General features: G+C 47.5%; 1 protein-coding gene across 1 annotated transcript in view; it reads left to right on the top strand.

The window, feature by feature from the left end:
- Nucleotides 1–13604, top strand: part of EHD4 (EH domain containing 4) — an 85735-nt gene that overhangs the window by 70138 nt on the left and 1993 nt on the right. The window contains exon 5 of the mRNA XM_065871130.1: nt 6947–7111. Within this exon, the coding sequence (XP_065727202.1) occupies nt 6947–7111 (165 nt within the window). The remainder of the gene's footprint in view (nt 1–6946; nt 7112–13604) is intronic.

The raw sequence follows: 13604 nt of genomic DNA, 5'->3' as shown, positions 1-13604 counted from the left end.
ACCAAGGCTGGTAAATGACGTCATAGCCTTTGCAGATTTCAAGATCTTTTAAACTATTTTTAAATGCCCGTGGCCGTTTTTAATTTACCAGTCGTTGCTGAGGGCCTAGTGACTGAAGATGCAGCTGTCATTAGTCATATCAATAAATAAAAAGCAGAGAGCTCACTGGGGGTGCCAAGCACATGGGACTTCGCTGCCATCCTTGAGTGTTGGGCCCTGTGAAGGGGCCAGCATGGCCTGGGTTTAGAGAGGCACAGAATGCTGCTGTGTACTGACGCCGGGAATAATGAAAGCCCTTGTGTAGAGATGGGGGGCAGGGGCAGGGGGCGGTCAACTTGCTGAGCTTACTTCTAGGAAAAAAGCTTGTCTTTTTTTCCCTAAGAATAGTATCTGGCTTGTTCCTTTTCATAAAGGAAAATGTTTGAAGTACGGATGTTTCCAGCCTGAGCTTCTCAGTGTCAGCGTGTTCCTGGGGCAGCACCACACTGCAAAGGGGGGCAGGAAACAGTCTTGGGCAGACAAGAAGCCGAACTCAGCACAGTGGCCTTGGCCACTAACCAATGCCATCCCCTTTATACACCATCTGCAGTTTTATGTTCCATTTGTGAACTTGTTGCTGAAATGGACAAGGAGTCACCTGAGTTTTTCTCTTTGCAGTGTTTCTATTTCATAAAAATGCTCTTTGGTTTTGATATATTCATCTTCATCTCGCTTGATCCAGTTTTCCTTTGGTAAAGCCAACCCTTCCTGAGGGTCTGATCCTGTCAGTAAGTGCACAAAGTTGGGCATTCTCTTCATTTCTCACAAAAGGGAACTGAAGCTCCAAAAGGTGACGTAACTTGCCCAAGGCTCCCCAGCCTGAAGTTACAAAATATAGATTCAAACTCCAGTGGGCCTGACTCCCTGGTCCGGAAGGCATTCACCTGAAATCCAGAGTGGACAACATCTGGTTGCTCCTTATTATGCCCTTGCATTCTGCATTAATCTGTCATTCTGTTTATTCTATAAAATTATCCATCCACGTAAACCCCACAAAGTTTAGAGGTTTGTCGAGCTGTCATTTTGCAAGCATGCAAAGGATAAGTTTTCAGATGTCACCTGAGAGGTGACAGATCTGAGTTGGGGTATGGAGTGTGTCTATTTATAGACCACCATAATTAGGTAGAATTTGTGGCTCATCCAGAAATAAAGCCAGAAATGCGTTGTTAATGTCCTGCTGGGTTCTGCAGTAGTCAAACTTGAGGTATTATAAAGATGACATTTATTTATTTATGTATTTATTTATGGCTGCGTTGGGTCTTCGTTGTTGTGTGCGGGCTTTCTCTAGTTGCAGCGAGTGGGGGCTACTCATGGTTGCAGTGCACAGGCTTTTTATTGCAGTGGCTTCTCTTGTTGCAGAGCATGGGCTCTAGGCACGCAGGCTTCAGTAGTTGTGGCACGAGGGCTCTAGAGCTCAGGCTCAGTAGTTGTGGTGCACAGGCTTAATTGCTCCACGGCATGTGGGATCTTTCCAGACCAGGGCTTGAACCCGTGTCCCCTGCATTGGCAGGCAGATTCTTAACCACTGCACCACCAAGGAAGCCCAAGATGACATTTTAATAATATGAAAAATGGCACTCTTACTAAAGATCTCTTGAAACTTAATGATTTCCCTGCTTTTTCTATTTATATTTTTTTCCCCAACTCTCTATTTCAAGGAACAGGAAACCTTTAGAGTGGGTTTTTTGGTTAGCCCTAAAGATTGTATCTTATGATATCAGTAGACATCCTTCTTTGAAGGATGTCACAATCTAAGATGCTAGTCAAGTTTCATTTCATGATTTTGAGGAGTAACCTATTTAGGGAAAGCCCAAAATAAGTTTAGAAAATAAGAATTTAGTTTTATTCAGCTGTAATTAAAATAGCCAAGTTAAAGAAATAAGGTTCAAACTCCAAATCATAGTAGTTTATGGGATAAATGCACAAAGGTAAATAGCAAGGCAAGTTCACTGTAGGACCCCACCCTTTATAAGCACGCTGCCCAAGGATAGGAAAGGTTCCCACCCACTTGGAAACCTTCATTCAGTAAAAAATGAGTCAACATTTGAGGAAGGAACAACTAAAACTGAGAAAGAAAAGGAGAAGTCATTGATTTGGGGGGTCCCTATAGTTCTGTGCAATTTAGTTGCGTCTTCAAAGCCTGTTCTCCTCTTAGTCACGTGTAGCGTGCAGGGGCAGCTTTCTGGTCTGTCTGCACCGCCTATTCCTTCTGGGGAGAAGTTAGACATTTTGAAATCCACCACATGGACCCAGGCTAAGTTATGTAAAAATCATTCTACAGTGGCTGATGACTATCCCTTTGATGCTTAGTCCTCCAGGGGACATTTAAAAATAGCTCAGTTGGCAGCCCCAAGCTACTGGGGGTGTGTCAGTACTTGTGTCCACCCAGGAGAGCCTGTCTCTTTGAAGACCACCATCAGATGACTGGGTAGGCCCCCTCACATGCCCTTTAAGGCTCTTCAGAATCATATGTGCTGTTGGTGCCAGCTCTGATTTCAACAGAATAACAAACCTCCCAGTGGGAGCCAATCAGCTGTATCTTGAAGCCTCACACTCTTACCACCCCATGGGTTCATCTTCTGGGTCTTTAGTTTAGGAACTGAAATTTTTGTATCATAGTAAACCCAATTTTAAAATGTGCTGACCCCCAGGGACTTCCCTGGTTGTGCAGTGGTTAAGAATCTGCCTGCCAATGCAGGGGACACAGGTTCAATCCCTGGTCCAGGAAGATGCCGCATGCCACGGAACAACTAAGCCCGTGCGCCACAACTACTGAGCCTGTGCACTAGAGCCCGTGAGCCACAACTACTGAGCCTGCGTGCCACAACTGCTGAAGCCCACAGACCTAGAGCCCGTGCTCTGCAACAAGAGAAGCCCCCACTCACCACAACTAGAGAAAGCCTGCACACAGCAACGAAGACCCAACACAGCCATAAATAAATAAATAAATAAAAGTAAATTTATATATATATAAAATGTGCTGATCCCCAGAGGTTAAATGTTCTCTGCACGTTTCCAGCTGGGCCTGCAAAGATGCAGATCTCCATCAGGTCATATTAAACCTGGGCAACTCTAAGGTTGCCCAGTGCAGAACAATGTATCCCAGCCTGACTTCCCCCACACGTCTCCCCAGTATCCAAATTCCATGGGCATTTCCATTCCTATTGTCCATGAGCACCTCAAGCTTCCAGCACTTGCTGCTGGGGGTTGCCCTCCAAGCCCACAGTGGAAATTCCCAGTATTACTCTGTGTACATGCTTCTCAGCCTTGGAGATACAAACACTTGTCATGGACACAGTTAATGAGATTGTGTCAGAGTGTAGATGTGAACGATAAATCCCTGTTCGTTTAAAGGGGAGTACATCTTTTTCTGCTCATTGAGTTATTAGCCCAGAAAAAAATTGACATTTTGAGCCATTTGACTTACCCTTGGTCATCACCATTTGAGGAGTTGGGGCTTTTCTAGTTTTATATAAGGGAAAGAGTGAATTGAACAAGACAACAATGTTCAAACGTTCCCCAGGGTTCAGTGTCATTCACTTGTGAATGAAGAACTTGGAACCCAAATTCATCATGTTCTATTTAAATATATAGAGTTTATTCATTATTCAGTAAGGACTAAATAGCCACAAGCCTCCTCTGGTGTTACTACCCCTCCAGCTATAGGTCTTTGGCCATTAGTCAATAACAACGTTTCTAGTCCCCTTTCTAGAGGACAAAGTACATTCAAATCTGTGCTCTCTCTCGATTCTCATAACCACAGCCCTGTGAGGTAAGGGCTGTAATCCCCAGGTTGTGGGTAAGCAAGCCGAGGCTGGGGAGGAGACAGCTTGCCCAGGGCTGCTCAGCGAGCGCGTGGGCAGCGGTGGCAGTGCCTGACCCGGCCTTCAAACACGCAGTCCCATCCTGCCCACCTCCTCTTTCTCCCCATCTTCTCCTTCCTATTCCTCTTCCTCTCAATTAATTTTCTCTTATTATAAAGAACAAAAGATCAGACTGTTTCTACCTCCTTCCCTGGACCATCGCCAGATCTGGCCCCAGGTCCTGCGTCTGTTTGGAGACACATCTTTGACACATAAAGGCAGACACGAGCTTTTCAAGTTGACTGGGGATTTCAGCCACCCAGGCTGTCCCTTGTTTACCAAGAGTCCTTAGAAAATCACAAGACACCGTCCCGCTAGAAGATTGCAGTCTTTCCCACATTGTGCGTGGTGTTCGCAGTGTGTGTGCCATAACGTATCCATTTTTTTATGTATGGGGAGGGAAGAGTACGTGACCTTTCCAAAGCTTCCCTGTGAGTTAGGAACAATCAGAAGCCAAACCTCAAAGTTGTTCCATAGGACATAGTTCACTTTGAATTCCAGACTTCAGCAGCTTCAGTACGATTTTTAATTCATACCCACAAAAAGCAGTTAATTCTATAAGATAAGGAATGAGGCAGTAAGATAGTTAAATGCTACTGCCAGCTTGGCATCTCCTAACTAGTTGCGTGACCTTGAGTAAGTCATATGAACTTCCTGGAACCAGGAATTCAATCAGATATAGGGAGCCCCTTCCAGATTTAATACTCTGTGATTCTAAGGATTATAATTTACCTTGTAACTTGATAAGCTTCTTAAAGGCAGGACCCATGCATAGAATCTGACCCTGGGTTATTGTCTTAGGATGCCCAGGGAAGGGCAGGAGGGGGAGGCCATGCAGAGGCAGTGCAACAGGGGACTTCCACGAAACAGGCCAGTAGTTGAGGCTGAGAGCAGCCTGCAGCATGAGTAGGTCACCTGAGGGTCATGACTCAGGTAGAGCCAGGCAGGTGGGAGGAGGAGGGAGTTGAGACCTGGCACAGGAGCTGCCCCAGTTACGTCAGGGCCCTGGAGGCCTGGCGTCAAAGGTTGGCCCGTTATCCAGCAGCCTCAGTCATCAGCGGTGAGCCCCATGAGGGCAGGGATGAGGGAGCAGGTGCCAGGCGATGGGTGGAGGGCTGTGGCGGGGGCACATCACCTGCAGCCCAGCCCAGGGAAAGCAGGCCCCTGGGGACCAGGCGGTGTTCAAGAGCAGGGTGCCATTCCCAGGGGAGCTAGGGGCTGGGTGGGGAGTCAGCCTTACCTGCACAGGGGCCTGGCAGTTCCCAGGTACCACACTGATAGGTGGGGAGGGGGCTTGGGGAGCTCTGCAGGGACCTGGCAGCTGCCCCAGGCCTGGGCTCTGGGAAGGGGTCTTGGAAAGACGCCCTCGTGGATGGGAAGCTGAGCAGGTAGTGGGACTTCCTGCTTCAGCTGGGATGGGCTCCAGAGCAGGGCAGGCCAGAGCACGGAAGAGAGAGGGGTCCACAGGCCCAGTCCAGAGGATCCAGGAGAGCCGAGGCCAAGGAAATGATGCAAGGACAGCTGGTGACAGCTGCTTCTCCCCGATGGAATATGGCGGCCCCGCCAAGGCCTTTGGACCTACACAGGGCCGTCCCCAGCCTCATCCAAACCAAGCCAGGCATTCACTAACCAAGGCAAGGAAATTACCAGTCCTACTAGTTTTACCACTTATTCATCATATCCTCAGGAATGCAGTTAAAAGCCCATCGTTCTAAATAAAAGTATTCCCAAACCTTGGATTTCTCTGGTTATCTTAAAGAATCCTGTAAATATTTTAAGCTGTTTTAATTTGAAAAGTAAATAAGTTTACTATTCACTTTGTTATAAAGCAGAAACTAACACACCATTGTAAAGCAATTATACTCCAATAAAGATGTTTAAAAATAAATAAATAAATAAATAAGTTTACTAGTGGCAGGAAGGTTTAGAAGCATCTCTCCCGGTCTATACTTGTAGCGGTAGTCAGGCAGCTCAGTGTGCTTATGTTAAAATGACCTTTATGTAGATGGAGAAGTTAGCGTTGTCTGGTCCGAGCCTGTCAGCATTTGCATTATGCACTTAGTTTAGAGTTCAAACCTTAGCAAAATGTTTTTGGCTGTGCCCAGTGTATGTCCATACACAGAGGCCCTCAGTTGAGCCATGGGATGTTTCTGCTTACCCCCTTTATTCAATTTCCATTCTTCCACAAGATTATAGTAGACCTCTGCTTTCTTTAATAGGATTTTCCATAGCTACACAGTCATTTTCTTTTTGTAATCACTGCCCTGTTTTTCAACTTTTCTTATTTTAGTTATTTTCTTGACTTCTAAATTACTCTGTAGAACTCTAGGTATACAAAGAGAACTTTTTTTAAAACATCTTTATTGGAGTATAATTGCTTTACAATGTTTTGTTAATTTCTGCTGTACAAAGAGAACTTTTGTAATGAGTGTTTCTTAACATCCTAAAGTTGGAAATCAGTAGAAGGGTGGAAATGTTAGGGAAGGAAGTGACGAAAGCCAATTAGAGCCCTCCCAGCAGGATTTACCACCCTTCGGGTAACAGCGCCAGGCCTGCTACCCCTGGGTGACCAAGGTTTCTGGGGCTCCCCCCTCATGTACCAGGGGTCCCTCTCTCAGATGGAGCTTCTGCTGTCTGGCCTGGCCCTAGGCAGCTGGTCTTGTGCAGAAATGACTTCAGTGATCTTGGGGCCTAAACTGTTCATGGGGAGGTTATGCGTGTTCTTATCTCACTGTTCACCGGGCACAGATTTCCATGCAGATCAGCCATTTCCATCAGCCTCCAGCTTCATTTGCTGGTGCTTGCATGCACTGGCCCTGGTGAAACTTTCTCTTAGGTCTTCTGAGGTTAATCACCAGAACCAAGGTCTTTCCCACTCGGGTGCCCCCATACCTTCCCCCCCTGGTCCTTGCCCTCCTGTCCTGAGCACCATGACTTTGCGGGGATGCCTGTTATGTGCTGTGATGCATGTAAGATGCCCTCTTGTTTGTCCTTCTCTGGTGCACTTCTAAATGGCCCGTCCTCACTGGAATATACCCCTTCAGGTACATGCCTACATCATCAGCCACCTGAAGAAGGAGATGCCAAGTGTATTTGGAAAAGAAAACAAGAAGAGAGAGCTTATCAGCAGGTTGCCAGAAATCTACAGTCAACTGCAGCGAGAATACCAGATTTCTGCAGGGGACTTCCCCGAGGTCAAGGCAATGCAGGTACAGAGGCCCATCATAATGTCACCAGTGGGGATGGAGGGGCACTGCCAGCTTGTCCAGCTGGTTGCTGGGTACACATTTGGGTTTCATGGTTTAGAATGGAGGAGAACACGGTAAATTCGTCTTCCTAGTAATACATGATAATAGGCTCCTGTGAATAAAGCAGAAATTGCTTGCTTTCTGAAACATTTAAACAAAAAGGGAGACATTTCGAGAAGTAAATTAAGCTCACCTGAAAAAAATCCTATGAACAGCTCCCTTAGGCTGTGTTCAGGGTTGTTTTGGCACAGAAGTGACACCTGTTTTTTAGAATCCCAGAACTTTAAGGGAATTAGAGCTGAGAGTGACCTTGGAGGTCACTTCCAGGGGCCTCCTGAAGCCGGCCCTCCCCGGCGCTGCCCTGCACTGTGGGATTACGCGCTTGGGCAGCATCGCTGCTGCGGGCTCAGTCAGAGGCTGTGGCGGGCTGTGGCCATGGCGGGAGTTCACCAGACACAGCAGGCTGTGATCACTGAAGAGTTTGCTTAAAGGTCAGCTTCGGGCAGCCTTTGGCCTAATTTCAGAATCTCCCTGACATGTGTCTGGGCAGACCCAGGTGAACCCGAGTGGGTGCTGCCACCCTGGCCTGACCCGTGTGTTCACCCCCCCGCCATGGTGTTAGGTGACCTTGATTTTGACACTGACCATGCCCTCCCGAGCAAGGCCGCCTCACCTGGCTCCTCAGAGAGCCTGACTGACCATCTCCTTGTCCGGTGCAAGGACCCATCTGCCCTGGAGGCCACAGCCCTCTCTGGAAAGCAGGCAACACAACTCAGATGCCTGCAGCCACCAGCCAGAAGTAACTCAAACAAGTGAGGCAGGCGGGCCACGCCAAAGGAAACTGCGGTGCCCCCTCCGACCACCTCTTGTTTTCTCACATTTGGTAGAGATGTGGGTCCTGAGAAACACGTCCCTACTGGGAGGAAAACAATTCTGCAAGTGCAGTGAGTGAGGACTTGCAGGGCACACGGTGGGAGCAGATTGGGGAGCGTGTGCCCTTCCCCGCTCAGTGGGGAGGCCCCATCCTGCCCAGTGGTTGCTGCCCCGTGGGAGTGCAGGCCTGGATATTTCACGAGAAGCTGGAGATCTGGATTTGTATGTAAAGTACCCTGGTTTTCAAATTTTGGCTCAGAATTTCAAAGAATCTACATGGGCCAAAGAGAGCGTACAGCATACTGGCTGCACCCTGGAGACTCTGGGCCTGTGAGCTGCCAGCCTGCCTGGGGTAGGGATGGGGGTCGATTTGCAGGGGAGGGTCAGGGAGGAGGAAGCACAGGTGCAGAGGCAAGATCAGGCTGCAGGAGGGGAAGCATCGATCCTAAGGGGTTTGTTAATGTAAACTCTCTGTATATAACGTACACACTGAAATAGGAGTGGGTTACACTTACTGCTGTGATGCCTGGGATCAGGGTGAATGCATCTGGTATATACAATCTAGTCAAATATGATTTAGTCGGCTTAAAAAAATACGTAGGGGCTTCCCTGGTGGCGCAGTGGTTGAGAGTCCGCCTGCCGATGCAGGGGACGTAGGTTCGTGCCCCGGTCCGGGAAGATCCCACATGCCACAGAGTGGCTGGGCCCGTGAGCCATGGCCACTGAGTCTGCGCGTCCGGAGCCTGTGCTCCGCAACGGGAGAGACCACAACAGTGAGAGGCCTGCGTATGGCAAAAAAAAAAAAAAAAAAAAAAAATACATAGAAACACTTTTTTTTTAGAAGTAAAGTTGATATTCCTGTACTCAGAGGATAAATTGGATTTTTTTCTGATCGTAAGATGGCTAATTTGAGGGCTCCTGGGGCCTCTTCCTGAGCAGGTTCTGCTTTCGCACCCTTGGGTTATGCCCTGTACCCCATGACCAAACTGAAGGACAACTGTTTCCTGGCATCCTTCAGATACTTTGGAAGGGAAATTGGTTTCCTGACTGAAATGAAAGCTGTGAGTAAATACACAGTGCTCACGATGGCCTGATGGGACGTCTGTGGCTCATTGGCCTCCTGAGGCTCCCTTGATGCCCTACCCACAAGGTGCGGCTCCCGAGACCTGAAGTCTCCCTGACAGGCCTCCCCTGCCCGTCTCCAGGGAGCTCCTGAACGGAGGGAGCAAACTCTGTGACCAGAGCTACTCCTGACCATGCTAGCCTGGGCCTGGCCGGTCAGAGGGCATCCAGGCCTCTCAGAGCTGGTCACAGGGGCAGTCCCTCACCCCAGGTCCCAGGAGCAGCCTTGGCCCATGTAGCCGGGCAATACAGGGAGGGCCTGAACCTTCACTGAGAACCCTGTTGTTAGGCGCCGCACCAGGCACCTTGGCCCCTTCATTGGACTCCTAGGTGCCCTGGGACTGGGAGCAGGGGTCCTCCCTGCCGGGTGCCTACCATCCACACAGTCCTACCATCATCTGTGTTCATTTGTGCGTTCACCTAAGAATAGTAATTAAGTCTACTATGGCCAGGCGCTGTTCTAGGCCCCTGGAATAAATCATTGAACAAACAGCAAAAATAAAAATCGTTGCCCCTACAGAGGTCCATTCTGGGTTACAGTTTTGCTGCCATGACAAAACTGTAACTGGCAGTGACGTTTTGGCAGCAAAGCCCCTTGTTGGGACTTGTGCTCCTTGTTACAACATAAGTGTCTCTGTGCTTTGGTATAATTCATTTACTCAGTGTCTTATTTAGTGTCTCCCATAGAAGGCTGTAATTCCATGAAGCCAGTGACCCATGTCCTGTTCTCGGCCATATCCCCAGCCCCTGGGGTGTAGCAGGTACTCAGTGAATACGTGTTGAGTAGGTTAATTAATAAGTTAGTGTATGTTTATATCGTAGCAGGCTCTAGGGTAATGGGTCTCTCAGACCCTGACCTAGGCCTGACTCCCACAGGGCTTATAGACCAGTGGTTTCTGGAGCAAACCCCTGGAAGCTGGCTGAGGATTCTTCCTTGGGAAGCCAGCCAGGCCCTGATCATACCACCCCAGTCCTTTCAGGGAATCCCCAGGGAGCAAGGCAGGCCTGGAGCCCAGAGGGTGTGTTCACTACTTCAAGCTAGTTTGCTGTCACCCAGGGAGCTCTGGGGGTTCCTGGTGTGCGTCAAGGCCTCCACATCCCTGAGTCTGTTGAGCATCTGACATCTTCCCCAACACAGGCATTCAGCCTTACTGTGTCTGGGACAGCGGCAGGGGCAGAAGCTTGGAGATGACTTGATTATGATCTTTGTACATCCCAGGATCTCACGGAGAGCTCACCAGGGCCGGCTTTAAGTCTCTGTTCTCCAAGCTGGTCAAGGTGACTCTTGACCGTAGCAAAGAGCCAATTGTATTTTGCAGGCTTTTGCCCGGGGCCTGTGTCAGCCCTACACCCACTGGGGAGGGAATCTGCCTTGCTGCACGGACGTGTCCGTGCTGCAGAATGAGGGAACACTAGCAAGGCCACCTGGATTGCTGATGCAGTTGTCCTCCTTGGAGAACTGGGACACAGACCTACTAAAGAACGGACTTGAGGATATGGGGAGGGGGAAGGGTAAGCTGTGACAAAGCGAGAGAGTGGCATGGACGTGTATACACTACCAAACGTAAGGTAGATAGCTAGTGGGAAGCAGCCGCATAGCACAGGGAGATCAGCTCAGTGCTTTGTGACCACCTAGAGGGGTGGGATAGGGAGGGTGGGAGGGAGGGAGACGCAAGAGAGAAGAGATATGGGAACATGTGTATATGTATAACTGATTCACTTTGCTATAAAGCAGAAGCTAGCACACCATTGTAAAGCAATTATACTCCAATAAAGATGTTAAAAAATAATAAAATCTTAAAAAAAAAAAAATAATAAAATCTTAAAATAAAATTTAAAAAAAACCCATTTCAACAGCAGAGGGCGGCAGAGCCATCCCCATCTGCTCAGACCCTCCAAGTGGATTCAAAAACAGCTTCTGGTACAGGCTGGGAGTGAGCAGGCCAGGGAGAGCCCAGAAGAGGCTAGGCTGGGATTGACCTTTGTCTCTTGTGGGGGAATTCCAGGATCCCGCGCTTGGCGGCTTTGATACATACAGTTGTTGATGGGTAGCTCTTTAAATTCTCCAGTGTGTGTTCATCCCAATAAAAAGCTTTGGAGCCACCCTGGTGGAGGACAGGGATGGTGTGGTTTAACTTGGACCCCACCCCCCTGGCCAGGGCTGGGCAGGCGGGTACCACAGGGATGAGAGTGTAGGGCTTACTTCATGCGTGCCCTCCGGGGTGGGAACGGCTGCTGCCGCTGCTTCCTGTCCACCCCTGCAAATATGTGGCCATTTCCCCTGGCTAGTTTTCCAGAGGTTTGCAGTCTGAATCCATGTCCCCTGCAGGCGGGTGGAAAGTTTGGGTGGGCACCGCCCTCATTTGTCCACTTGGCCGGACACAGAGGCTCTGTGTGTGCCCAGAGCTCAGGCTCATTCATGAGGAAATAGGGTAGGTGTTCATGCACCCAGGGGAATCCAGACTTGTTTACCCCAGCAGCACTGGGATTTTTGTGTAGGCTGCCTGCTCTCCTCCTCCTAGGCTTTCTCTTCTCAGTTCCCTTGGCTGACCGAGGTGCCGGCAGCAGGACCCCAAAGTGTTAGCAGCATTGTTTGGTGCTGATGTTGGGATCACGTGCAGGCGACTGTGGTCTGTCAGTGAGGATGGAGGACATGAAAACTGGAATGTACCTTAGAAACCAGGCCTGTGCTACCCCACCACTCTGAACTGAGCTCAGGCTGAGTGTGAGGTGGCAGCCCAGGCCAGCCTGCTTTGACAGTCACAGAGTTGGCTACTGAGAAGAGTGTTGGTGGCACCTTTCCAAGATATGTCAGTCTGTTTTGCTTTCCGCTCTGTCCTCTCCACCATCTAAAGCTCAGGGCTCCACTTCAGAATAACAGCCTAGAATGTCTGCCCTGCCAGCACACCCTAGAGACCACAATTTTGATTCTCCATTGGAAACGACCTAAACTTCCAATTACATGGACAGGGTAAATGAGGAAAGGCCCAGCTATACAGTTCAATATCATGTAGCTATTGAAAATAAGTTTATTTATCTATTTTATATATATTAATGTGTATCTGTTAATCCCATTCTCCTAATTTATCCCTCTCCCTTCTTCCCCTTTGGTAATCATAAGTTTGTTTTCTGTATCTTGAGTCTGTTTCTGTTTTGCAAATAAGTTCATTTGTATTATTTTTTAGGTTCCACATATAAGTGATATCATATGGTATTTGTCTTTCTCTGTCTGACTTACTTCGTTTAGTATAATAATCTCGAGGTCCATCCATGTTGCTGCAAATAGCAGTATTTCATTCCTTTCTATGGCTGAGTAATAGGTTTTTACTGTATAGCACAGGGAACTATATCATATCTTGTAATAACCTAAAATGGAAAAGAAACTGAAAAAGTATATGTATATATACACCATTGTAAAGCAATTATACTCCAATAAAGATGTTTAAAAAAAAAGTATATGTATATATAAAACCAAATCACTTTATATTTATATAAAACTGAATCAATGTGCTGTATACCTGAAACTAACACAATATTGTAAATCAACCATACTTCAATTTAAAAATTAAATCAAATTTTAAAAAATTTTTAAAGGTTGTATAAAAATTGATATCATGGAAAGCTGTGATATATTATTTCTTTAAAATGCAGGTTGTTAAATAGTGTGGTCTTATTTCAGTTAAAGAGTGTGTGTGTGTTTGTAAAAATGGCTGTAAACGTATGCCCAAAAATGTTAGCAAAAGTCATTGCTGGGTGATGGTATTATAAGTGATTTAAGATTCTTATTTTTGTTTACTAGTTTTTTCACCAATTTTTTACAATGGAAGTGTAATATTTATGGTAGCACAAAGTTTTGTTTTTTCTTAACTCCCTGTCCCATTACTTCTGTCCAGAACAGTCAGGTCTGAGGGGAATGTGAAAGCTCTTTCTCTTGAGAGCCTCCCTGTCTCATCTTCAGAAAACTGCACGCCTGGCTGGCCCCTCTCTGGCCCTCTAGGATTGTCCAACCAGAAATACTTCATGTAGAGTTCATATAAAAACTGCCATACCTGGAATTCTCTGCGTTTGTTTGGCAAAACTGCTATTAAGACATTTTCACTAGATCTTTGAGGCCCCTTATACAATTGCCTAAGTGACTTCCACAGTTCAGGGCCAGAGAAGGTTTGTCTTTCTTGTGATGAACAGGTGGTTTCTCCCCGCCGACAGCGAGGTGTGACACCCCCACCCCCGCCGGCTCCCCAGCCAGGGCAGCTGAGGAGTGTAGCTTTTCTCAGCCTTCATTATCTGATGTGATGATTCCCCTCCTCTTCCTTTCAGTTACTTGGCTTTTCCCTTTGTTCATGACTTTCTTCTATTTCATGTTATCATTGTTTCACTGTAAACTAAGTCAAGCCGTTTTTGAAATATAAGCTCCCTGAAGGCAGAGACTGTGGCTTTTCATATTTATATCCCAGAACAG

Source organism: Phocoena phocoena, chromosome 2 (assembly GCF_963924675.1).
Source record: "Phocoena phocoena chromosome 2, mPhoPho1.1, whole genome shotgun sequence".
Classification (NCBI taxonomy): Eukaryota; Metazoa; Chordata; class Mammalia; order Artiodactyla; family Phocoenidae; genus Phocoena; species Phocoena phocoena.
This window is presented reverse-complemented; position numbering and strand designations above follow the sequence as displayed.